General features: G+C 35.8%; 1 protein-coding gene and 1 long non-coding RNA gene across 6 annotated transcripts in view; one reads left to right on the top strand and one right to left on the bottom strand.

Annotated features, from left to right (window-relative positions):
- Positions 1 to 27870, bottom strand: part of LOC144283740 (uncharacterized) — a 99675-nt gene that overhangs the window by 14577 nt on the left and 57228 nt on the right. For 4 of the 5 annotated variants that reach the window (XR_013352282.1, XR_013352283.1, XR_013352284.1 and 1 more), the window contains one exon: positions 7563 to 7746. The exons of the other annotated variant lie outside the window; for it this stretch is intronic. This is a non-coding gene — a long non-coding RNA (uncharacterized LOC144283740). The remainder of the gene's footprint in view (positions 1 to 7562; positions 7747 to 27870) is intronic. 5 annotated transcript variants of the gene reach the window in all.
- Positions 6416 to 26222, top strand: LOC144283739 (sulfotransferase 1E1-like). Its single transcript, XM_077848241.1, has 8 exons — positions 6416 to 6571; positions 12593 to 12755; positions 15727 to 15852; positions 17127 to 17224; positions 20773 to 20899; positions 22537 to 22631; positions 23034 to 23214; positions 25142 to 26222. The coding sequence occupies exons 2-8, from the start codon at positions 12608 to 12610 to the stop codon at positions 25252 to 25254; spliced, it is 888 nt and encodes a 295-aa protein (XP_077704367.1). The 5' UTR covers positions 6416 to 6571; positions 12593 to 12607; the 3' UTR covers positions 25255 to 26222.

Raw genomic sequence — 27870 nt, 5'->3', positions numbered from 1 at the left:
TTTGAGGGGGTCATTAAGCCCGTTCACGTTCAGAGTTACTATTGAGAGATATGAGTTTAGTGTCTTCATGATATTTATTCAGGCCTTGTTTTTGTGGATTGTTCCACTGAACTTTTTCTTAAAGGGGAATTTTAAGAGGCCCCCTTAAAATTTCTTGCCGAGCTGGCTTGGAGGTCACATATTCTTTCAGTTCCTGCTTGTCTTGGAAGCTTTTATCTCTCCTTCCATTTTGAATGAGGGCCTTGCTGGATAAAGTATTCTTGGCTGCATGTTCTTCTCATTTAGGACCCTGAATATATCCTGCCAGCCCTTTCTGGCCTGCCAGGTCTCTGTGGAGAGGTCTGCTGTTACCCTAATACTCCTCCCCATAAAAGTCAGGGATTTCTTGTCTCTTGCTGCTTTAAGGATCTTCTCTTTATCTTTGGAATTTGCAAGCTTCACTATTAAATGTCGAGGTGTTGAACGGTTTTTATTGATTTTAGGGGGGGATCTCTCTATTTCCTGGATCTGAATGCCTGTTTCCCATCCCAGATTAGGAAAGTTTTCAGCTAGAATTTGTTCAAATACATATTCTGGCCCTCTGGCCCTTTTGGCGCCCTCGGGAACCCCAATTAAATGTAGGTTTTTCTTCCTCAGGCTATCGTTTATTTCCCTTAATCTATCTTCATGGTCTTTTACTTGTTTGTCTCTTTTTTCGTCAGTTTTCCTCTTTGCTATCAACTTGTCTTCTATGTCACTCACTCGTTCTTCCACCTCGTTAACCCTCGTCGTTAGGACTTCTAGTTTGGATTGCATCTCATTCAATTGATTTTTAATTTCTGCCTGATTAGCTCTAAATTCTGCAGTCATGAAGTCTCTTGAGTCCCTTATGCTTTTTTCTAGAGCCACCAGTAGCTGTATAATAGTGCTTCTGAATTGGCTTTCTGACATTGAATTGTAATCCAGAGTTTGTAACTGTGGGAGAGAGGACTGTTCTGATTCTTTCTTTTGAGGTGAGGTTTTCCTTCTAGTCATTTTGCTCAGTGCAGAGTGGCCAAAAGCAAGTTGTATTGGGTAAGGAGAAAAAGAGAGGAGAGAAAGAAGGAAAGAAAAGAGAAAGAAAAAAAAAAGGAAGAAAAAAAGAAAAAAAGAAAAAGAGAAAGAAAAAGAAAGAAAGGGAAAAAAGGGTGGGGGAAGCAAACAGAAATCAAAAAGAAAAAAACAAAACAAAAAGAAAAAAAAAAAAACCCACGGGGGAGTATCTTCTGACTGTATACTGTAAGTCCCTTAACTTCCCCTGGAACTGGTCCGTCTAGCTGGTCTAGGGGCCTGTCGTGCTGATTTTCAGGTGTTAGCACTTGGGGGAGCTGCTGTGCCCCTGCCTGGTGCAGGGCTCCGTGGGGGTTGTTCACCCCGTGAGGCCGCAGGAGGAACAACCGCAGTGGCGGCGGCAGCTCTGCAGCCCTAGAGTCAGCCCCCGCAGTAGCTCCGGAGCTCTCGGTCTGCAGGGCCTGGAGGCTCCGGGGCGGGGCCGCTGATCTGCTCAGCTCGGGGCAGGAGCGTCCTCGCGGTCCTGGGCCCTCCCGGCCTCTGCCTGTCCCGGGGGAGGCCGGATCCTGGGCTGTGTCCCGGCGCCCTGTGCTCCGGAGCCTGCGCTGTTGGATTCGCGATCCCGCCCCGCAGCCCCCTCCGCGGAGCCGCCGCCCTCCCCCCTCCCCCCTCCGAGCTGCTCCGGGTCCCGCCGTGCACGCTGCAGCCCTTAGGGAGCTCGGCGCATCTCCCGGGGCACAGGTGTCTGTTAGTGTCCCCGGGAACCCGAGGGCATCCCCGCCCTCCTGGGTCCTGCTCCCCCTCCCTGGGAGCCCCTTTCCCCCGGGAAGGTCGGTGCAGCTCCTGCTCCTCCGGGACGGGGCTCTCCTGTCCTGGGGACACTCGCCCCGGCCTCAGCCCGGCTCCTCGCGGGGCCCCTCCCCCTTGGAGGCCTTTTGTGTCTTTATTTCTTTTTCCCCGTCTTCCTACCTTGATAGAAGCGCGAACCTTTCTCACTGTAGCATTCCAGCTGGTCTCTCTTTAAGTCTCAGGCCGAATTCGTAGATTTTCAGGATGACTTGAAGGTTTTCTAGGTAATTTGGTGGGGACAGGTGACTTGGGGACCCTGCTCTTCCCCGTCTTGCCCCTCCTCTCCCAGGGGGCCTAGTCTTAGGGAGCCTCCATGCTTTCATGAGCTTTACTTCTGGGAGTCTCACCAGCTTATCATGGTGAAGAATGAATGGAGAAAAATCTCCTTGAACTTCAAGCAGAGGAAAGGGGGTAAAGAACCATTTAAAAATAAACCTAGAGGTGCACCGGGGTGGCTCAGTCAGTTAAGCATCTACCCTCCGCTCAGGTCATGATCCTAGGGTCCTGGGATTGAGCCCTGCATTAGGCTCCCTGCGGGCTGGGGAATCTTCTTCTCCCTCTGCTCCTCCCCCTTATTTGTGCTCTCTCTCTCAAATAAATAAATAAAATCTTAATAAAATAAAATAAAATAAAATAAAATAAAATAAAATAAAAATAAACCTTTCTCCACCACAAAGTCTTACTCACTATGGAAAAAAATATTGCCAGAGACTTATTTAATCTTTCTGTCTCAAAAATGGGGAGAAGGGAAGACAAAAGAGGAGATAGAACGAGGACATTAGAGAAAATTGAGGTCTGTGACACTACAGCACATAATATCCCAAACTGAGAACACTAAATGCTGGTGATAATGTGGGTCAGTGACGACTTTTATTCACTGATGGTGAGAATGCAAAATAGTACAGCCATTTGGCAGTTCCTTACAAAGCTAAACATAGTCTTACCATATGATCCAGCAATAGATTTCCTAATTATTTACCCAAATGAGGTAAAAACTTATGTCCACACAAAAGCCTGCACATTAATGTAATTACCAGATTTGTTCATAATTGCAAACATTGGAAACAGCCAAGATGTCCTTCAATAGGTGAAGGGATAAACTTTGGTTTATTCAGACAACTGGATAATATTGAATAGTAAAAAGAAATTAGCTATCAAGTCACCAAAAGACATAGAAGAACCTTGAATGTATATTGCTAAGTCAAAGAAGCCTGTCTGAAAAGGCTACATAACTGTTTGACTCCAACTCTGTGATGTTCTGGAAAGGACAAAATTACAGAGAAGGTAAAAAGATCAGTGGTTATCATAAGTTCAGGGGAGGAGACACAGGATTGGTAGGGAAAGCCCAAGAATTTTTAGGGGGTTGAAACTATTCCAAATGATACCATAATGGTGGGCAAGGGACATCATGCATTTGTCAATACCCATAGAACTTTACTATACAAAAAAGTGAACTTTAATGTAAACTATGGACTTTATTTAATACTAAAGTATCAATATTGGTTCATCAATTCTAACAAATGTACCACACTAATGCCAGATGTTAATAAGTAGGGGAAACTCTACAGGGGAGAAGAGATACAGCAGACCTCTCTGTATTTTCTGATCAATTTCTTTGTAAACCTAAAACTGTCCTAAAAGATAAAGTCTGTTAACAAAAATAGTTTTTAAAAAGTCACACTTCCACTCATCTTTTCATAATTAATATTGAAATCTTGTCATTTATAAAACAGACCCTCAAATTTTACCCAAAAACAAGTAAGTATGTAATACAGAAGGAAAAGAAAAAGCTCAATGGTCACAAACAGGGAACCACTGTTGTGTTGGGAACGTTTTGTCTCACAGATATACTAATCTCACATTTGTTTTCAGGGTTTTGGAGAATGACAGTGGTATGATATCAATTCTGCCCAAATTCTGAGTCCAGATAAACATTTTTTGGGGGGCAGCCCCGGTGGCTCAGCAGTTTAGCGCCGCCTTCAGCCCAGGGCCTGGTCCTGGAGACCCGGGATCGAGTCCCATGTTGGGCTCCCTACATGGAGCCTGCTTCTCCCTCTGCCTGTGTCTCTGCCTCTCTCTCTCTCTTTCATTAATAAATAAATAAAATCTTTAAAAAAAACACATTTTTTTTATCTTTTATTTTTTTTATTTTATTTTTTTTTAAATTTTTATTTATTATTTATGATAGTCACAGAGAGAGAGAGGCAGAGACATAGGCAGAGGGAGAAGCAGGCCCCATGCACTGGGAGCCCGACGTGGGATTCGATCCCGGGTCTCCAGGATCGCGCCCTGGGCCAAAGGCAGGCGCCAAACCGCTGCGTCACCCAGGGATCCCCACATTTTTTTTTAAAAAATAGATGCTTATATGGGTTTTGTTTTGTTTCTCCTAGAATAAGTATACAAAGCAGGAAAGTTCAGACCAAGGACTCAATCACTTTTAACTTCTGTACTCATTGTTCATGGAGAAGAATGAAGGTCAATTAAGGTGACCATTTTGCCTACTGTTTTATTTTGACCAGCAAGTGAATCCTCATCATCTATAAGAATTTCTAAGGCTGACTGTTTTGGCCTTTGGAAGTTACCAACATCACATGATTTAGAAGCATTTGTAACATCCCTGCAGCTTATGGTTTACAAGTGAAAGATAAGAGACATGGCCTGAGGGTTAAACCTGTCAGGATAGCTTATACTTGTATCCTGACTTTTTTTTTTAAGTGTTTCATGTATTTATTCATGAGAGACACAGAGAGAGAGAGACAGACAGACAGACAGATAGAAAGACAGAGACAGAGACACAGGCAGAGGGAGAAGCAGGCTCCATGCAGGGAGCCGGATGTGGGACTCGATCCCGGGGTCTCCAAGATCACGCCCTGAGCCGAAGGCAGAAGTGTTTAACCCCTGAGCCACCCAGGAGTCCCTGACTTTTTGAATAAAAGATTATTTTGGGTAAACAATAAAGGAAGTCTCAAGATCCTTATTATTATAAAAAAAAAAAAAAAGGGAGCCTTTAGTTTAGTGCCTTTCTGTGTCTGTCATGAATAAATAAATAAAACCTTTAAAAATAATAATAATAGTAAGTTAAGGTTTGCCACAGGGTTAAAAATGGTAATCTATATATTAAATGTGTTTATCTCATAATTAATTTTTGAATGATTAAATGTTTTAACACACATTTTATTTAACTCAAAAAATAAAAAAAATAATAAGATGGTCAACTACAGAAAACCAAATAACATAAGATCTAAATTCAAGTCTGATTACTCCGCTGTACTTTGATTTTTATATCATGAAAAGCCTCATGTCTCAAAAACCGCTCAACTGTTGTTTTTTACTTTTGGTAGGGCCAGATTTTAGTAACCTCTATAACTAACAATTCTATTTTCTTAAACTTCTGCTGTCTTGAACCCATCAGCCACTTTCATTCAGCTAATACGCATCCAGCGCTTAGCGTGCTCAATGCCATGCAACATGCTAATTAGTGAGTAAAGAACCCTGTCCCTAAGTTACTGTACTATCAGGAAGCTGCACAAGTCAATTCTAATTACAGTGCAGGGGATTAAATGATAATGAGTTGAGTATAGGGTTTAAAGTTCACTGAGAAGGATACTCAGTTCTGCAAGAGTCATGTCATTTCTTTCAAAGGAAGCGCCATCTCATTAAAATTAAAAGACAAAAACAAGTCAGGTTTGGAGCTAACTGGATTGGAAGTATTGACGAGGGTTGAGAGGTGGGAGCAAGGGAGAATTTCTTCGGCTGAAGACAGGTGAGGCTCAGAAGCCTGAAAAAAAGAAAGGTGAAGGGTTCTTGGGCTCCACAAACCTTTAGACTTTTATTTTTTGTATTCTTATATTTAAATTCAAATGGTGTCAGGGGTTAACTTTACATAGAAATTCCATACTGTCCCAATGAGCAAGTGACTGGGTGCAAAGAGAGGTGAGATTTTTTTTTAAGATAATAATTCAAAGGTGAGTGATGTCTACATTCTTTCCTTAGCTGTCATCTGTTTTTGATTTTCACAGCAGCTTCAGAGCTAAAAGCAAAGATCTTAAGTAGGAGGAGTTTTCTAGTGGACTTGTTAGGACACAACCAAGCACTACAAAGCCTTCTTTGACAGCTCTCAGTAAACTGAGCTACGTCTCCTGATCCAGGGTCCTCACGGCCCTCCTGTTTTTTCTCTGTCCTTTCCTTCCCTCCTCTCACTCCTCCAGGAAGTTTATTCTTTTGAAGATCAATCTCATTTCATTATTCTTCATTGAGTAAATAAGGGACCTCCCCCCTTCCCAGCTCCCTTATGTTTTGCTCCAAACTGCTTCTCCTTCATTTCCTCTTCATTTCCTCTCCCTCTCTTTCCTCAACCCACTGATAGCTATTGGCAAATTTAGGAATTTGATTTATGAGCCAGGAATGAAAAATAACAGCAGAGGTTTTTCACATTTCTGTATGAATGAGCATGACTCTGATTAAATGCATCAGCAGGTATGTATACATATCTGTGATACTCTTGCATCACAGACTCCAAAAAGCCAAGCCCCACAGTTTAATCTCCGCCTCCTTCTCTGGCATTAGGAATAAAAGCTCATCAGAAACATTCCAAATGCATAAGTGATGCATTTTGGTGGCCTAAAACCTGAGTGGAGATCGAAAATAACTAAATTGGATCACCCAGTATTTTTTCCCAGGATCATCTGGACAGGTTGTATTTTTACTATTACTATTTTTACTATTTAGATTTTAGATATAGGAAATTTAGGAGCAAATTATACAAAATTGTTAAAAAAGAAAAAAGAGAGAATAAAGCCTTTACTAATACTTTAGTTACTTAATAATGTAAAGCATTTTGAATGCTTTTTAAATCATTTGTTTGTCATTAAGAATAAATCTTGCATTATATTAGTGCTTCGTTGTTTAAGGAATTTTAACATAAAACTACAGTATCATAGTGACCCTGTAGGTTCTGCCTGCTATATATATTCTCCATTTCACTAAGGAGGAAATAGAGCAAGTAGGGTAGAAATAGTTGAAGATAAAGCACAGTTTTAACAATTCTTTTTCAGGTTGGTATTTCTAGACAACAGTAACCTTTATACTCAGGGAATTAAACTGACAATTTCTAACTGAAATACATCCTTTGATAAAGAAGAGAGAAGCTAGAGACTTTTATTTTTTGTATTCTCATATTTAAATTCAAATGGTGTCAGGAGTTGACTTTACAAAGAAATTCTATACTGTCCCATTAAGCAGGTGACTGGGTGCAGAGAGATTTTTAAGATAATAATTCAAAGGTGATGTCTACATTCTCACATGTATGGAGGATGAGTCCGTACATTGTGATAATTTACCAACAAATCTTAATAAGAAAAGAGATTTTATTATGTGCCACTCAGTTTAACTCTGAGACCAAAATAGAAGGGGCAGCCAGAAGTCAGCCAAGTGCCGAGTGATAAATCAGCTACTCCCAACTGACTGTAAGCCAGTTTTTGCTAAGTTGGCAGAAGACCAAGAAAATTGTTCACATGAATAAACAAATCAATAGGCTGGGCAAGTAACACCTGTTATACACTTTCTTCTGGTGAAAGATTTCTATTTTCTGAGAGCAAGGCAGATTTAGGGAACAAGCCGATTTATTAATAAGCCTAATTTCTAATCAAAATCTCATAATTTTGGTGAGAGTACATATAACATACCTGAGAGGGAGGTCTTGAAAGAGTTGAGCCTGCCATTAGGGACTGGGATTTTTTTCATGTTTAGTAAGAACATGCAGGACTAGTGTTGTTCTGGGATCCAAAACATATGGTGAGCCATTCTTTAGTCAAAAACAAACAAACAAATGAGAAACTCCTTCATTGTGTCTCTCTTCTGGTGTGTAATCTGAGGCCAAAGTGAAATAAATATCATATTGGGTTGTCCCAAAGACTTTTAGAGAAACAAACAAATAGAAATCACGTGTAAAAATCATGTTGGACATTTATAGATTTTATTCTCTCAGGTGAGAAAAACAGATTACTGATTATGTTTCTTCAGATAATTTTATATTTATGAAATATATTCTTGGGAATTTTGACGACACATATTTCCCCTGCTTAGAGGGGAGACGTTACCATGTAATGTGTAGTGTTTCTGAAAGGGTCCTAAGTATCTGGCTTCTTATCATGAACATGCTGTGGATTTCAAGATTTCAAACTCAATGACATTTCTACTATGTGACTAATCTGGCTTTTTATAGCATACAGAGCAGAACATAAGAAAAGCCACACAACAAACAAGATAACAGAATGGTGAAGCACCTGGGTAACAGTCTGTTGAGTGTCTGACTCTTGATTTCAGCTCAGGTCATGATCTCAGGATCATGAGATTGAGTCCTACATGGAGTTCCTCACTAAGTATGGAACCTGCTGGGGATTCTCTCTCTCCCTCTTCTTCTGTCCCCTCTCTCCCACCACCACTTCTTCTTTCTCTCTCTTAAAAAAAAAAAAAGACAATAGAAGGTTGTAGGAAGTTAGTGAACCAATCTGAAGTCTGTGGGTTAGCATTTGAGACAAGGCCTTGGTCCAGTTCAGGTCAGTTCTCTGTTTCTTATGCTCAAGCAGTGAAGGATCTCAGTTCTGTTCAGAGAGCAAGTGGGCAAGAGCCTTGGATGGCAGCTGCCTTTTTAAAGTGGTCAGACATAGAGGGGGTTGTGTCTGAAGAGTCTGACAGCTTGTTGCCAAAATCCTCCCCTTTTTGAAGGGATTTAATCGGTCTCTGATCCCTGCAGATGTCCTCTGGTTCTGCTTGTTATCAGTTCAATTGACGCTGGTCCCAGTGATATGTCCTAGCTGTAGTACCTTTAATTGCTTGCATCATTGCTTGACATGAGAGACTCCATCCATCTTGCTCTACACACTTCTATGTATTACCATATGGATTTGGCATAATAACAATATAAGCTCATACTTATTAAACATTTATAATGAGAATTTATAATTTCTGTTAACTGTTTCAGGTAAGTATTATAATTTTTATTATTCTTGACTTGTAGTTCAGAAAATGGAGCACAGTTGAGCTGAAGTAATTTGCCAAGATAATACAATTTCAAATAGCAGAGCTAGGATTTAAACAAGATGGTCCACTTCAAGGCCCACACTCTTCTTTAAAAAAAAAAAAATCTTTTTAAAATTTATTTATTTGAAATATATATAGAGAGAGCACAGAGGGAGAGGGAGAAGCAGATTCTATGCTATGCAGAGAGCCCAATACAGGGCTTGATCCCAGGATCCTGAGATCATGATCTGAGCTAAGGCAGATGCTTAACCAACTGAGCCACTCAGGCACTCCCATGACCCACACTCTTAGTAACTATATTCTATTCTCTGTTATGTTCACATTAGCCATCTAAATTAATATGATTATATAAACTTTTAACATATATATATTTCTCATTGTATGAGCACATTTAAATATTTAGGCAAGCATATCAACCATATCAACCATACCAACCGTGGCAAAAATTTGACACATTTGATTATATGAACAATAGACTTCTATGAAACACTATTAAAATAATTTATTAAGATAGCTTAAAGATTACTGGCATATAAGACAGAAATACCACACATATTTTCAATATAAAATCAACAATAAACTACTTGCTATGAAACAGTTAAGAAAAAGCAACAATCTTGATGGGCAAAATGGATCAAAATAATAAAATAATCAATATACTTATAAAAGAAGAAAAGATGAAAAATTATAAAATATCCCTGAAACACGGTTTTCCAATGATGGTGAGAATGTGAAAATACTGGCAATTTCATATAGTGTGCAAACTGGTATAATTTTAGTCATTAAAAAAAAGTTTAACAATGTTTTATATGGGCATACCTTTTTTTTTTTTTTTTGTAATTCCATTGTCACTGCAAAGATAAGTGTGAGATATACTCAAAGAGATGAATTACAGTACTATTTATATCTAAACAAAATTTGGGAAAAACAGGAATTTCCATTAGTAAAAAATCGTGTCATCTATGCTACACCCATACTAGTGACTGCGAGGTGTCATTTATAAGAATAAAGAGAATTTATGTATTAACATTTCACATTATATAGTGAAAAAATAGAGCACAAAAAGAATGTAAAATATAATACAAATTAATTTAGATATGTAAATGTGTAGGTTAGTATCCAAACTCCACAAGGAGTTAACAAGCTCAACACCCAAAATACAAATAACCCAGTTAAGTAAGCAATGGGTAGAAAACATGATTTAATACTTTTCCAAAGAACACATCCAGATGGCTAACAGACACATGAAAAGATGCTTAATATTACTCAGGGGACTACAAATCAAAACCACAAGGAGATACCATCTCACACCTGTCAAAATGGCTAAAATTAACAGCGCTAGAAACAACAGTTGTTAGCAAAGATGCAGAGAAAGGGGAACCGTCTTATACTGTTGGTGGGAATGCAAACTGGTGCAGCCACTCTAGAGAACAGCATGGAGATTCCTTAAAATGTTAAACATAAAACTATTCTACAACCCAGTAAGGTGTTTACCCAAAGGATACAAAAATACAAATTCAAAGAAATATATCCACCCTGATGTTTATAGCAGCATTATTGGCAATAGTCAAAGAATGGAGAGGGCTCAAGTGTCCATGGACTGATGAATGGATAAAGAAAATGTGAGATAGATGATAGATAGATAGATAATAGATATAGATATATAATGGAATATTACTCAGCCATCAAAAGAATGAAACATCATGGATGAAGCTAGAGTATATTATGTTAAGTGAAATAAATCAGTCATAGAAAGATAAATACTGTATGATCTCACTCATATGTGGAATCTAAGAAAGAAAACAGATGAACATATGGGAAAGGGGAAAAGAAAAAAAAAAGAGAGAGGGAAATAAACCATAAGAGACTCTTAATGATAGAGAACAAACTGAGGGTTGATGGAGAGTGGGTGGGGGATGGGCTAGATGGGTGATAGGTATTAAGGAGGGCATTTGTGATGATCAGTATTGAGGGTTGTACGTAAGTAATGAATCACAGAGTTCTACTCTAGAAACCAATATTGCACTGTATGTTAACAACCTAAAATTCAAATTTTAAAAAAATATATTTTTAAAAGAGTAAGCATGTGTCATTGTCATATCTCCAGAGCAAATCAAGGACATTTTGCCTCGGGGGTGTACTCAAGGTTATGGTTAAACAAAAGAAAAGAATGTGGGGAGGTGATGTGTTCAAGAAGGCTTCAGGTCACAGAGCAGTCATCATGGCAGATTTGTATTAGTCCAGTTCACAAAGATGAGTAAAGGGAGATCTAGAGAGGCTAATATCAAAGAAGGCTAAAATTCATTGAGATGCTATATTACAAACTCAGAATGAAGAAGAAAAGATAGTGAAAGAAGTTGAAAGTTAATGAAGGAAAGTTTGCTTAATTAAAAATCCTATGACCAACCCTGAACATGAAAGGTGTTGTCATGGGAATTATCAATGATAATCATCTTGCTTAACCTTATATGTTTCAGATAAGTCATTCAACGGGAAAATCTACCACCTTAGTGATCAAGTGTGAGAGTAAGGTAAAGGTAATGTGAGAGGTCCCAGAGGAATCTACTATAGCTTCAAGAATCCATGTCTTAGATATATCCATTTTGGTGTCATTAATTTCATCTTTTAAATACACTCATCAAGCATTTGAATCTTTTTGTTAAATGAAAAATATTCAGGAACTAAGGAAGCTATGACTTTGAGATCTGGCAGCAGCTATCAATTCTGATCATCAATCTTTTATTGTTATTTGATGTATACATATTAATCAGGGTGATTATTTGCCAAAATTTTATTGTATTTTTGAACTTCTTAGTCTTTTTACATACCCCATCAATTTTGACAAAGAAATGGAAGGCTCTGTTGTCTTTATTCATCATGGAATTCGCTATGCATATATTATGTATGAATATAATTCAAAATTTTTATAGTATTTATTTGAGAGAGAGCATTAGTGGGGAGAGGGGAAGAGCGGAAGAGAGACGCAGACTCCCCACTGAGCAGGACTTGATCCCAGGACCCCAGGATCATGACCTGAGTGGAAGGCAAAAGTTTAACCAAATGAGCCACCTAGGCATCACTAATGGTGTTTTTTTAGATGCATGGAAGAGAGCATAGTATAATTATTAAAAATCTTGGGGATTATCCAAGGGTGCCTGTGTGGATCAGATTTTAAAATTTTTTGAAAAATAAATATAACACAAATGCTTCACATTATTTTTCATGTCGATTTTTTTAAGATTTATTTATTTTAGAGAAAAAGAGGGAGAGATGAGGGGTGGGCAGAGGGGGAGGAAGAGGAAATCCCAAGCAGATTCTGCATTGAGCATGTGGCGCTTGTTCCATTGTTTCATGACCTGAACTGAAACCAAGAGTCAGACGCTTAACCAATTGAACCACCCAGGTGCCCCTAGTTTTTACATAGTTTTAAATACTTTATAGTGCTTTGTACTTTATTACTCTTTTATCTTGTTAGGCTTACCTTCTTAATAGGATTAGAAATTCCCAAAGCACCAAGACTATATTATACAGTTCTTTAATATGCATTTAGTCTACATGCTCAGTAGCTAAGAAATGCTGGAAACTCAAGAGAACCTCAATGTACAGAGCTATTATTAATTTTAAAACATTTAGAAGTACATATAAAGTGGAAAACATACCTTTTTTGTTTCAGTGCACCATCTTTAGGATGGAGCCTTCCAAACCTGACTATTGTACATTCTTTGGCAAAATCCATGGAATTCTAATGTATAAAGACTTCATGAAATATTGGGATGATGTGGAGACATTCCAGGCAAGACCAGATGATATTGTCATTGCCACCTATCCCAAATCTGGTAAGTTTCTTTATTATGTTAATGTTGTTCTCATCTATAAATTGCAAACCCACCTTGAATGGTAAATATTAAGCTGTTCACTTTTACCACATTCATTCTTCATATTAAAGTCCAGATATAGTAGTTTTAGTATAGATATGGCAAAAAGTGGATATTCAATTCTAAGAGCACAATCTGTACCTGTAACTTGAGCAGCACATTGACAGTAGTATTGTTGGCCACTTTAGAAAACTATGTGATATAAATAGATTACTATAGAACCAAAACTAAAATTTTAATCTACCAACTCTGCTTACCTAATGTCACTATTATCATTGTTGTATAAACAGAGTAGAAGTTATTTTTGCAAACTTTTAAAAAATTCTTTTTCAGCTAACCAGGTCTCCTTCCTTAAATCTGTCCCCCAAACTTCTTTTTTAAGCAACATCTTTTTTTTTTCCCCCCTGAGATTAGCTCAACTGTTAATCATAGTTCTGGAGTCTCACAATCATACACCTTTAGAAATTAGAAAGATCCTACCTAGACTTCTCTATCTGGTTGTTACATTTAACACTTACATAAGTTAAATACTAAGTAGATCTCACTCCATTATTATCTTACTCCACCACTGTAGGAATTCTTCCCAAACACACCCTGATAATCTCATTCTCTTGATTAATTTATGTCATTGCCCTTCCAGACTTTTTTAAAACCTTAAACTCAAATGTGGCATTTTATGCTTGGCATATTCTTGCCTCTTCAGCCTTCTGCCCACCTGTTTCTTCTTCAATTCTGTCTTCATAATTTATTTCCAATTCTTTCCCTCACCACTGTACCATTCTTAAGTGTCTGACCTTTGATTGGAAAAAAAAAAAATTCTGTCTGGTAGAACCCTTCTCTACCTCACAAACCTGGTGAACTAATCTCAATAATACGTTAAGGCTAAGTTGAATCCTCATGTTGTCTCGAAGGCATTTCTTGTAAAAACATCACAGAGGGAGCAGCATGCTTACTTAAATGTTCCCCCTTTGCAGTTCTTTCAATTCCTGTGCCCACTTGTATTATAGCATCATAAGAAAAAAGAAGTGTTGTAATTATTGGGCACTGTTTCCAACTCATAAAAGTGCCTTTGAGCACCAAAAGGCAAAGATCAGATATGTTCTTTTCTGTATCCTCTGTCTTGGGTCTCAGTTCGAGGCATCAGAAGCTATCAGTAAAATGTGTAGTTGAACCATGCTTGAGTATATCATCTATTATTATTTTTTTCTCCTTATTTTTTTTCTTTTTTCCAAATTTACATTTTTATTTTGGTACAGTATTTGCATATATCTATTAGACAGAAAAGAAAGTCCAAATCCTATGCTCAAACTACATGTCTTTGAAGAATAGGTCTCTGTAACACATGAAACACTATCATAGTGAATATATCTTATTTAATTGTGTATTCTTGGCATTTAGCATAGTGACTAGCAGATACTCAATATATATGTGTTGAAAACAATTAATGAATGACACCTCCCTGCTCACATTATCCCAAAAAAGTAGGGAACACCTCTTCTCATTGACCTGTCTCTTCATCATTTCTTTGCATATTTTTCCCATTTCTGTTTCCTGTTTATTCATTCAGCGAATTTTTTTTAATCTTTTTTTTAAATTTTTTTAAATTTATTTATGATATATAGAGAGAGGCAGAGACACAGGCAGAGGGAGAAGCAGGCTCCATGCACCAGGAGCCCAATGTGGGATTCGATCCCGGGTCTCCAGGATCGTGCCCTGGGCCAAAGGCAGGCGCTAAACCGCTGCGCCACCCAGGGATCCCAAATTTTTATTGAGTTCCTGCTACGTGTCAAGTGTGATATTAGCCACTAGAGATATAGTGATGAATAAAACACATTTAAACTCTACCCTCTCAGATTTTATAATCCAGTAGGAAGTATAAATCAATTAGATGGCAGATATATTACAGAATGAATGTGCCTTGGTTGAAGAAAGTCCACCAAGGTATTGAGAGAACATATGAGAGGAGGACCTTGCCTGGGGCTCCTCAGAGGCTTCTTAGAGTCAGCAAAGCAAAGCAAAAACATAAGAGATTCAGCTCCTAGAAGAGTGTTCCAGGCTGAAAGAATAGCACATACATGGGCATGGGAGGTTCTGAGGGCATGCTTACTTTCTGGCTTCTTCAACTCTTTCCATTCTTCCTTCTTGACCATCTGTATTTAGTCCATTCTTCAAGACTTACCTGAAAGCTTTTTCCCTCTATTCCCCAATACTCATCTTTTCTTTCTTTGAATTAAACTCAGCATTCAATTGTGTATTATTTTCACTTGTACAACTTTAGTCAGCTTAAATATATTTATTGTTAACTTATCCTAGATGTCAGGGGATGCCTGGGTGGCTCAGTAGTTAAGTGTCTGCTTTCGTCTCAGGGCGTGATCCTAGAGTCCCAGAATCAAGTCCCACATCAGGCTCCTTGCATGGGGCCTGCCTCTCCCTCTGCCATTTCTCTGCCTCTATCTCTCTCTAGTCTCTCATGAATAAATAAATAAAATCCTTAAAGAAACAACAACAACAAAAAACTTGTCCTAGGGGTCAGGAGCTATATCTTATTTATCTTTGTTTTACCTGATAATGACTAATTAAATACAATACTTTTCATATAGTAAGAATTCAACAAATCAAGCCTCCTTACTTTTTAGATTTCAAAATTTAAATCCCCAACTGCTTACACAATGTCCCAATTCATCATGGACAAATTTGGATTCCTACCACAGCTGTGTCTTACTACAATATTTATCCTCATTTATTGAAGCTATTTTGGGGTCTTGCATGATTAAATATTAGAAGAAATGTTTCTTGAGTTCTGTGGCTATTCTGACATCTTTCAAATAATATTGCATTAGTACATTCCTACTTTGTCCAGTTATAAATACACTACTTGCATTGTCAGCCTGACATGGTCAGTGGAACACTGAGGTTTGTCTAATTTTTACAGGTACAACCTGGGTTAGTGAAATTGTATACATGATCTGCAAAGAGGGTGATGTGGAAAAATGCAAAGAAGATGTCATTTTTAATCGAATACCTTATTTGGAATGCAGAAAAGAAAATCTCATGAATGGTAATGTTTAAGTAGATTTTTAAAAGTAGATTTCAAAAGCTATGTACATATATTTTAAAGTATGGATATAGTCAGTGCAAGAAAGACTGTTAAGTAAGAAAGACAATTAGTATTATGTCCTCTCCATGGAAAGCATGTAAATTTAAATTTAAATCTTGAGGTAACTGGGTGACGGATACTGAGGAGGGCATTTGATGGGATGAGCACTGAGTATCATACTATGTGTTGGAAAATAGAACCTCAATAAAAATGAAAACAAAAACAAAAAACAAACAAAAAATAAATAAATCTTGAAAAAGTTTATAGTATAGCATTTGTCTGAAATAGAGTGAATAAGGATAGCTCTTATATGCCTTCAGTAGAGCCTAGTAATATGTGAGCATTTATCTTTATATGAACTGAATGTGATAATACATTAAAAACTAGAAAAATATCCACAAAACTTTCAAGGATATATACAAAAAGATATTCATCACAGATTCTTTTAATGTTGTGCAAAATTAGAAACAATGTTTTAGTCAACAAAAGAATAGTTTAAAGTAATAGCAGTATGTAAATCATTAAAAATTTTAGGATGTTTTATGTTTCTTCACATCGCAGTTTTGGTAAAATATATTGAGGAAAATATCAATTAGAAAGTATTAAAAATTCCATCTGCATGTGTGGTATTTAGGTGGTTCTGAGACTGGTCATATTGATCCACAGTTGATGCTTGAACAATGCTGGGGTTAGAGATACCACATCTCACAGAATAAAAAATCTGCACATTAACTTTTGACTCTCTTCAAATTTAACTATTAATTGGAAGCCTTACTAATTACAAAAACTGTTGATGAATGCATATTTTGTGTGTTATATATGTATTATATACTGTACCCTTACAATAAGGTAAGATAGAGAAAAGCAAACGTTATTAAGAAAATTATAAGTAAGAGAAATTATATTTATACTACTGAACTGTAAAAAAAAAACCATGTATAAGTGGACTGGTGCAGTTCAAGCACATGTTGTTCAAGGGGCAGCTGTATTTATATGGAAGACTGACTACCAAAATGTTAATAATGATTTTCCCAGAATGGTGAAATTTTATTTTGTCTTATTTTTTATTTACAATTTCCTCTATCTAAACTTCTGTCATGGTATGTATTGTTGTTATTACTATGAATACAATATGGAATCTTAAAGTTAATTTCATTTTTAATATGTCTGTAAAATCCATATAAATGTCATGTTTGAAGTTGTGTATATTCTTTAATTTAAAAAAAAAAAAACAGGAGTAAAACAATTAAAACAGATGGCATCTCCTAGAGTAGTGAAGACCCATCTGCCAGTTGAACTTCTTCCAGCCTCATTTTGGGAAAAGAACTGTAAGGTAACCAGAGTCAAATATTCTTAAAATTTCACATTTGTTTGTTCTTTTATGGAATTGACAGATATTTAATAAATGTGGATTAAGATCAGTAGAGTCAGAGTCTAGATTTCAACTCCAACTCTAGGGATGATTTGGAAACTATAAGCCACAGCTTCCTCATCTGTAAGAGAAGGTTAATACCATCTTCTTTATGGAGTTGTTATAAGGATTAAATGAAGTAATGCTTGTTAAGTGCTTAATAAAGTATCTAGTATATTGTTAACAATAAATGGTAGCTTCTTTTGTATTTGTTGTTATTACTAATGGTATTGGACGTATTCCTTTTTGCAAACTATCGTGCTTGGCATAATAAAGCATGCAAGTGAACTAGTCAAAGATAAGCCAGACAAGTGTCATATAATAATTATTTACCAAGTTCCTATCATGTGATGTGCCTATCATGTGCCAGCAACACAATGATTAATAAGACACATGCAATCTTTGTCTTCAAAGATCCAGTGGGGGAAAGGGGCAAACAGACAATGTAGGAGGTGTCACAGGTCAAGTAAGAAGAGAATTCTAACCCAGACATTGAGAGCAGGGCCGGTGTCTAAAAGCAGGTAACATCTCAGCTGATATTTAAAAGATGTACAGGAGTTAGTTCTTATAATCCCAGAGGCAACCGCAGTGAGGATCTGAAACAAGTTCAGTTTAGCTGCAAGGTTGAATGTACACATTGACTGGATAAATGAAAGGAGATAAACTAAAGCTTGACCACAACAGACAATGAAGCTAAGTTAAGAAGTTTGAATGATATTTGATAGCAATGAGTTACAGACCTTTTAAGTTGATGATTGACTTTATCGGTTTTGCTTTTTACAAACAGTGATACATGTAACCCTAAAATATTAAGTCTTGGATCATTGATGCTGTTTCTCAAGACCTTTCTAGCTTTTCTTAGGATAAGCTATGACCCATATATACTACACATATGAGATGTTGAAGTACTATATGCAGTCATAATAACAAAATAGGGGGCTGGCTTATCACAGTCATGAAACATTTTTACTGTACATTGTGCTCCATAGTTACTTGGTTTATTTGACATTTTTATGGAGATCCATGGTCCGGAATTCTAAAGATTCTAATGTTTCTTGTTTGTTTTTTAACTTTTATCGAAAGCAATTCTAGATAGAACATATACATCTTGCTGATATTATTCCATACATAAGTTTTCTTTCATTAGTGAATGCCATTTATGTATTTTGCAGGAGATGTGTAATCATTTTTCAAGAGATTTGACCAAGTCACATTTTTCCTTTGCAGAATGGGCTGTAGCCCCTTCAATTATCAAATGAAAATAGATACATTTGCAATAGTCTTAGTATTTTTTTGCAATGTTTACTAAATTGCTTAATCTTCACAAAACTGCTCATCACCTCAGAGATGCATCAAACAAGTGGATTAGTGTCCTGAGTATTTCTGGAATAATTCACTGGGAGACAAGTAGATAGATGGATTGAAACTATTTGTAAAAGTGTATCTGGAATGGTGAGCCAGAAGTGAGATGTGATTTTTTCAAAAGTAGAGGGGAACAGGGCTCAAACCAATAGATAAGAGAAATAATTGAAATAAAAAAATTTGAGGCCCTAGAATTGTTGCAGGACACGTATATTGGGAATAACTAATAAGGAAGAAGGGAAGAGTAAACTGTCTTGGAAGAATACATGATGTTCCAGAATAGGGCTTCAAAAGTGAAACCTTTAGGGTTTCATGACAAGATTCACAATTTGGTCATAAAAGTGGTTAGCTGAAGTAAAAATAAAAGTAACAATCAATGATTACAAGACCATAGAGAATCAGATGGTTCATGCATGCAGATACTAAAATTACACTGGATGAGGACAAGATTAAGAATGGAGAATAATACTATAAGGCAGATGTTCACATTTTCAATTACAGCAAGAGAATGACCACAAGTTTATAAAGGCTTTAGCTGGGAAATGTATGAACTGAATATCACAGGAACAGAGGTTTTTCAAGTGTAAGATTTTTAAAGATTCTATTTATTTGAGAGTGAAAAAGAAAGCACAAGTTGAGGGGAGAGGGAGAAACAGGCTTCCCATGGAGCAAGGAGCCCAAGGTAGGACTCAATCCCAGGACCCTGAGCCAAAGGCAGATGCTTAACCGACTGAGCCACCCAGGCATCCCTCAAATGTAGAATGTTTCAAATGGATTATGATCCCAAGTGAATTGTGGGTAAACTAGCAACTTTGACTGTAGGCAAAGTCCTGTTTTCAGGAAAGACCTAGATTTTCCTCCAAGACAGGAAGAGCATGTGTGGTAAAAAGTGGGATATAGAATAGTTTCTGCCAAAACAGAGATAAGATAAACTAATGGGAGTTTAGGGGAAGAGGGATTACTTTTGTTCACCCTATCCCACCTGGGGAAATAAAAAGCTTCACAGAGACCTGGAGCCAAGCTTTAAATATGGATCCTATTTTGAGATGTAAAGAATATTCAAGACAGAGGGAGATGCAAGCAGTAAGAATGAAGAAAAGCAAGCAGTAAAAATTCTGAAGTAAATCCATGGATATAGTGGCAAAGCTATATGTAAAAAGCTAATAAGCAAAAGGAAGTAGGAAGAGTATTAAATTAGGTTGGAAAAGTTCATAAGGCTAATGATAGCTTTGATAAGAAAAGAAAGTTCACTTTTTATTTATAGGAGGTTTATCTCGCAGGACCTTAAAATGAGAGCCATATTTTTTTTAAAAATATTTTTTGAGAGACAGTGAGAGGGCTATATTTCTTAAAATAAACTAGAGGATTTCTTTAAAATTGTTTGACAGTATAGAAACTTGAAGAGTTAAGACAAGCTAGTGAGCCAAATCAAATTCAGTAAAGAGCAGTGAGTCATGAGTAGCCTTCCCTGATGGCAATGGGTCAGGTGCCTGAAGATGGAAGTGGAGCCCATGGAGATACTGGAGGTTACTTCTGCAGATCTTTTCCTGCAGCATTGAGTATGAGACCTAGGAGAGATCATAAAGTTCTGGCCCAACTCACTTATTGTACAGAAAATTTAGAGCCAAAATTGGTGCTTTGCACAAGATGATAGAACTTTTTAGTGCCAGATGGGCAATTAAAACTAAGGCTTCCTGATAGCTATTTCTGATTGGTGATTCTTCTGTATGTAATAAGGAAACTCAACAAGATGTTGGTGAAGATTATTTTTTCACTGAGACCAATAAGCATATAATTAGACCCTCAGTAAACATGTTCTTGCCTTCTAAGATTACATGAAATTTGTAACATTAAGATGAGTTATAAAATGTGAAAATGGCATGAAAAATGAAAAATGAGAACTAGCCCTGAACAACTGTACAAAGGATGCTGTCATGTCAAGTTGCTGAAGAATTTTTCTTCTTTATAATTTTTTATATTTTAAACACTATCTACAGGGAATATGTATGATACTTGCAGTTGAAAGCATTAAGTGTTTTCTTTTTACATCTTGATGAGACTACATTTGAAAAAAATTAGTGATTTAATATATAATTTCATCTTCTTAGGTGATCTATCTTTGCCGGAATGCCAAAGATGTAGTTGTTTCTTATTATTATTTCTTTCGAATGATAACGGCTCATCCAGACCCTGGATCTTTTCAAGAGTTTGTGGAAAAATTCATGGATGGACAAGGTAAAGGCAGCTTCTTTTCTCTCAATTCTTTCAAGGTAAATTATACAAGACAAATGACATTTCTGAGCAAAAATTTTTGTTGTCTGCTCTGATCTGTTATCTTCCCTGATCCTTAATTAAAACACAGAAATTCCTAAAGCCTTTGAACTCTAGAACAAGCATAAGGTTTCCAGATGTGGATGGCAAATTGCAGAATCTGGACACTTCAGTTCAGTGCCTAAAAATAAATATATAAAAGTGTGTTTGGAGGTTAGAATAAGAGATTTTCCTCTCTAAGACAGATTCGGTGTTCAATTCTTTCATTTCTATTGGAAAAAAAAAAAAGTGTTTCACAACTTTACAACTCTACTGAATAAGGGGGCAAGGAAATAGAGAAGAGAGAATGCTCACTTGTTTCCAAGGAAAGTTTCAAATGCTTTATGGGGTCAGAATTCACAAAGAAGTCTGAATATCTACAAAGTTCTTATTCTTTCCACTCAGGGTATAGTCTGAATGTTTCAACTAGATTTCTCAAAACCATACAAGAATTACTTGAGCAGAAATTCTGGGAAATTTTACCTTTTTATTTAACTCCAGACTACAGCAACTATTTAAAATTGAGGAAGAAAGTGTTCAGGAAAGTCCAGTATTATGTAAAGAAGGCCATTCTGATCCTGTAGCAATAATTGCAGGAAAATTGATAATAATATCATCTTTATATCCATACAAGATATTATTGACTCATAAAAGTAGAATATATGTACTTTATGTTTGTTGCATTTTGGAAAAAATTCTGCTAAAGCATCATGAATTAAACATATGCCTCAAGATCATCAAAATTCCCATCGTAAGGCAGAGAAAGATAATATTGCACCTCTGCAAAATGGATGAATAAGATCACTATAATTATCATTATCTCAGTTTTTCTGTTAAGAACAATTGCCAATAGAGTCAAAGAACAGAAGTGATAGTTAATGACAATACAAAGCAGAATACTTTGACTCACATAGCATTATATTATTCTGTCAGCATTTTATTGGGTGAAACACTGGGATATGCATGAGACAAGATAAGGGAAGAGAGATACAGCATTTCAGCATATCACATCATCTTCAAAATCTTCTTTTTTGAAATGAGAATAACACTAAAGGCCCTGACAAAACATCCCTACTATATAAACTGCAAGTAGTATAATAAAAAATTACATAGTTACTAGCTTTAGTTGCCAAAGCTAATTTGTAAATGGTAAATTGGAGACCTAGACTGAATTCAGATTAAAAAATTATTAATAATTCTACTAACTCAACTCTCTTCACTGACAACTTGATTTTACACACACACACAAACACACATACTTCAAAAATGCTCCTATAAGCTCTGAATCAAGTTAATGGGACAGGGATTTCCTGCACTTTTTATGTGTCATAAACAATTTCAGAATGATGAAAGTTTAGAGTAGGTTCCTGCACATGGATTACTCAACAAACTTTGCCTCTCTTGCTGCAGAGAAATTTGCTTAAGATGTGTGACTGATCTCTAGGTTTCATTCCATGATCATTTATTTGTATTTATTTGTTGCTTCTGTTGTTTGAATACTCATTTTCAAGCTGTATAAGGATGATACTATGCCCTTATATTATTTTTATCTCTAACTTTAGTGCCATATGGTTCCTGGTATAAACATGCAAAATCTTGGTGGGAAAAGAGAAAGAATCCACATGTGCTATTTCTTTTCTATGAAGACATGAAGGAGGTGAGAAATTGAAAACATATGGGCTATTGTACATCTGAGACTAATATAACATTTTATGTTATTTAAATAAACATTTTACAAAAAGAAAACATATGGGCAATTTAGTGATTTCTAAAATATTAGCATTTGACAACACTCTAGATATAAAAATCTGTCTTTGAATAGATAATGCAGCCACCTCCAAATAGTATTTAACTTTAGTAATTACTTAATTACTAAAGTAATTAATCACTAATTAATTAGTAATTAGTTACTAATTAGTAATTAGTTACTAATTACTTTAGTAATTATTTAAAATAATTAATTTTAAATACCTCCAAAATGTATTTAACTTTATTTATTTATTTATTTTTTGGTATTTAACTTTAGTAATTAAGTCTTCAAAATATTTTTTCTTCTTAGGATATCAGAAAAGAGGTGATAAAAGTGATGCAATTTCTTGGAAGGCAGCCAACAGAGGAGCTTGTGGACAAGATTGTACAGCATACTTCATTCCAGGAGATGAAGAACAATCCATCTACCAATTATACAACAGTACCAGATGAAATCATGAACCAAAAAGTTTCTCCCTTCATGAGAAAGGGTGAGAAAGTCATGCAATTTGCCTCAGTTTCTATCAGAAGTTACATGTTGAAATTGTTATAGGCAAACACCTATTAAAGTCTATTCTTGCCTTGTGGACCCAGTTGGTTTTCTTCAGAGCTGTTGCACATTTGACCAATCTTTTTACTGAGTTACCAGTTCCGTAGAGGCATTAAAATGGTACTACTACTACGACTACTAAATTGCTACTACTTCATGATTACTTATTATATGCAGCATATTAAGAATGGCCAGCAGCCACCCCAGCCTCAACACTAATACCACACCCTACTAGCTATTATATATAAAGCCTGTATGCCTAAAAAAAAAAAAAAAAAAAATAAAGCCTGTATGCCTTGGTGATGTACCGTGTAAGTTATATAAATGTATATAATTTTAAAATTCTAATTCTCTTCGAATTAAAATCAGACACTCAAAGGAAAACTTCTATTATTATCTCATTTTGAAATGAGGAAATAAGCCTAGAATAATTAGCTTTTCCTTGACCAAGTGGCAAATATTTTTCAAGACCAAGTGGCAAGACCCAAATTCATCAAATTGTACAAATATATACAGTTCTTTGTATATCAGTTAACCTCATTAAACCTGTTTTTAAAAGGATTACATTTCAAAGCACTTGCTGGAAAATACAGCTTTGTTTAGCAAAATATCAAAAGACAGTGAAGTGACATTCTGTTGGAAGGAGGAATGGTCTGATGAGATGTGGTCAGTTTATAAATCCAAAGGCATGTAGAATATGTAGAGTATTGGGGCATGGGTCTACTTGTAAGTGAAGCAGAAACAGAATAGAGAAAATCTTGCTCTTTAGACCAAACTTTTAGTGACAGTGTCAGAAATTTTTAAGATAGTAAGAATAACAAACCTGCCACTGGCACCAACAGAAAGCCCCTGAAAAGAGAGTTGGCATATGGATTATATTTTAATTGTTTAGTTTTCAGATGATCTCAGTCTTCTTTTTCATAATGTCCACATATATTTTTAAGATAACATAATGGACTTAAAATAGTTATCCTTGTAAAGGGCTGCTTTGTGCTATGCCCTTAGACCCTACCCAATTCTCAACATACATTTTCTGTCTTTGGGGGTTATTTTACTGGGAAAGTTTAGAGCTCCTTGAACTAAGGGGAAGGGAACTACTAATCTAAAATACTCCTTCTGCTAGGGGAAGGTTAGATGTGATGGAAAACAAAAGAAAAGAACCTACTAGTCTTGCAGTAACACAAGGTGGAAAATGCTGAGAAACTTACACGTCAATGGCAGCAAAAATGGAGAGAAAGCAATGGATAGGAAGAAAGTCTGAATATGAGTATAGAATTAGATGTAGTTGAGGACAACTTCCAAATTTATGCTTTGGATACCTGGTGCTGACTTTAACAGCTTATGGAAAAGGACACAAAGAAAACACAATTTTGTGGGGAAGAAAATGAATTTAATTTTGAACTAAGTTGAATTTGAGCTAGTTGTATGGAATCCAGGTGGAAATATCATATTGACAGTTGGCCATGGAGACATAAGCCTGGATTTGAAGTTAGTATGAAGATGATAGTTGAAATTTGGAGAGCGTGGCTAAGCATGGACCTCATCTTAGGAGCTCTAGTATTTCAGGGACAATTAGAGAAGAAAAATTAAGTAGCATAAGAAGAAAGAATCAGAGAAAGAAATTTGCTGGGTCTTATTTGTTAAGAATCAGGACAAATCTTTCTTTGCAAGCTTGAATATACATATTTGTGTGTGTATATATATATGTATGTATGTAAACACATACTATTTATGGTATATATTTTATTTATAATTGAAGATTTAAGAATAGAATTTGATCAGGTATTAATGAAAGTAATGAGTATTAGAAAATTTCATAATTATGGCTAGAAAACATAATTTTTTTACTGTTTGCTCTTCTGTTATAGGGATTGCTGGAGACTGGAAGAATCACTTTACTGTAGCCCTGAATGAGAAATTCGATATACATTATGAGCAGCAAATGAAGGGGTCCACACTGAAGTTAAGAACTGAAATTTAAGAAGGATTTTCTTAATATACCTAAAATTAAATATATCTAAGATTTCTTCTCATATTCTTCACTTTTTTTCAAATTTTAAATTGTTAGGTGCTTAGGTGGCTCAGTCGCTTAAGTGTCCCACTCTTGATTTTGGCTCAGGTTCATGATCTCAGGGTAATGAGATCAAGCCTTGCATTGAGCTCTGCACTGAGTATGGAACCTGCTTCAGAGTTTCTTTCTTTCTCCCTCTTCTCCTGTCCATCCTCCCACTTGTGCTCTCCCTCCCTCTTTCTCTTTCTCTACAAAAAAAAAAAAAAAAAAAAAATTCGATTGGTAGAGAACTATATAAAGGATCATGATCAGATTCACATGATTATTAAGATGCTCATATAAAAACAAGAAGTTTTTTCCCTGTTATGATTTTTTTTTCAAATACTACACAAATCTCTAATCTATAAATTATTACAAATCTCTGATTTATGTGTATGATGTAGGAACACACAGATAGTTTGAATTGTCAGAATCACACTCCAAATTCTTTATTTTTGTAGTTACTTTTTTCCATTTAGTAACACATTTAGCATATGCATATATTTATATATACATATATGCACAAATATATATATTAATAACTGTGCCTGAACTTTGAAGACCTTGGGAGAAAAAATTAAAGAATAAATACATTTGGGGTAATAACTATACCTACTATTTCCTTCTTGATATCCTTTCATTTTCTGCAAACTGGCTTAATTTGGAATTTACCTTAGTCTAATATAAATTTGGACAGATTTCCAGATGTATGTCAGTAATCCTAGTGAGTACTATTTATGCTTGAATGTCTTGAGAAATATTTATGCTCCAGAGGTCCTTTTCTCCTATATGCAATGTAATGAATACAAGTTCGGTAAAGTTTTAAAGAATGTGATATTTGCCTGTAAAAAACAAAGCAAAAATAAAAGTAAGAAGAGGAATTATTATTTTCTATTTAAGCACTGCTGTTTTGGCTTGTGTCTCCTATTTTTCTGTATTTTATTGATGATTTTTTTCTATATTATGCTTATTATAACACTCAATGCTTCCTTTCTCTAAGTTGGAAGACACACAAGATTGTGAAAAAAAATCAGTGTCTTTAGAATATTACATCTTTTATTATTAAGCTAAAAGATAGAGATAAACTGATAGGATTTGTGCTCTTATTCCTTGAAGAAAAATTTAGGGATTTCTCAGCACTCTGTTCAATAATTATAATTTTTCAAAATCAAAGCAATTTTTTTAAAAAAATGTGTAACAGTTACACATAATGCAAAAATTGGAGAATCTCAAAAACTATTAAGATTTGGTTGGGGTGGGATGTGAGGTAGAATTTCAGTCTATAAAAGAAACAATTGTTATTATTTTTTAAATATTTATTCTGTCATGGTTGTTTTTCATTTATCATTATAGTTTATAATAACAGCTTTTTAACTGTGTAGTTTGTAAAACTAATTGTTGGTCTTGCCTACATATTAAAACTAAACAAGAATAAACTCATGTATCTTTCTGACTTTAGTTCTTTAGTGAACCAATGTATTCCAAATTGGCCTGACTGAAATTTGGACCAATCATATTTCCCCATAGCATGTCCAGAAATATTTGTAACTTTCTTGGAGAAAGAAAGAGACTAGGATCTGCTTAAAATTCAAATAGGAACTTAAAACCCTCTGAGTTCCTTTGTCGTCTTCCCTAACCTGGACTTAACGTCTGTGTGAGCTGGAGACAGTTTAGAGCCTTGGACAGCATCATGAGGTGGGATTACAAGGGTAGCCCTTGTAGCTTTGGTTCTGTGCCTCCAGGAAAGCTAGAAATGTCTAATTATCTTAGTCTTTAAGGCTTCCCAATAATTAAATCTCTAGAACAATATCTTCAGGACAAGTGCTAGATATTTAGAAACACGAAGGCTTGTTGACTGATTGATTAATACCATGTTGAGACCAGAAAGTGTTTAGTAAGCATTTACTTATGAGTATTTTAACTGCATATAACTTGAACCATGCCACAGAGTTTCTTTATGTGACTAAAACACCTGAGAATTCAATTTGGACAACAAAATAAAAAATAGAATAGTACTAGATTATAATCCACATAGATATAAATATCTACAAATCCATACTGATATAAATTAATTGAATAAGTAATTAAGTGTGGTGTATATATATATATATATATATATATATATATATCCATATAGAAGAATTCCAGCTATTGGACAACTCCCCATTCTATCCCTTAAGTGCAGGATTCAATAGTGACTTCCCTCAAAAGAGTATGGAAAGGATGAAGGATAGGATGGTGTAGAAAAAGTAACTTTACAGTGGAGAAACTTGACAAATACTATCTCAGCTCGTTGATCAAGGTTAAGATCTTCAGTAATAAGATGTAATTATAGACATGTCCTTGGTATATGATGAAAATGGCTCTTAACTTTGTTGATCTTTCCCCCTCCTCCAAACCTAAAACCATTGTATAACCACAGAAAAAAAACATCAGATAAAATCAGGTTGAAGTAAGGACAATACAAAAAATACCTGACCAGTTCTTTTCAATTTTATCAAGGCCATAAAAAACAGGGAAAATCTGAGAAACTGTCATAGTCAAGAG

The sequence above is a fragment of the Canis aureus genome, chromosome 14 (genome assembly GCF_053574225.1).
Source record: "Canis aureus isolate CA01 chromosome 14, VMU_Caureus_v.1.0, whole genome shotgun sequence".
Classification (NCBI taxonomy): Eukaryota; Metazoa; Chordata; class Mammalia; order Carnivora; family Canidae; genus Canis; species Canis aureus.
The sequence above is the reverse complement of the archived record's forward strand: the minus strand, read 5'-3'. Positions and strand labels throughout refer to the sequence as shown.

Excerpts from the sequence above, each read along its gene's own strand:
- LOC144283739 (XM_077848241.1), top strand. The coding sequence starts at position 12,608 with ATGGAGCCTTCCAAACCTGACTATTGTACATTCTTTGGCAAAATCCAT. Across the intron at positions 12,756-15,726 it reads TGCCACCTATCCCAAATCTG|GTACAACCTGGGTTAGTGAA; the intron begins GTAAGTTTCTTT and ends TAATTTTTACAG. Across the intron at positions 17,225-20,772 it reads TTTGGGAAAAGAACTGTAAG|GTGATCTATCTTTGCCGGAA; the intron begins GTAACCAGAGTC and ends TCATCTTCTTAG.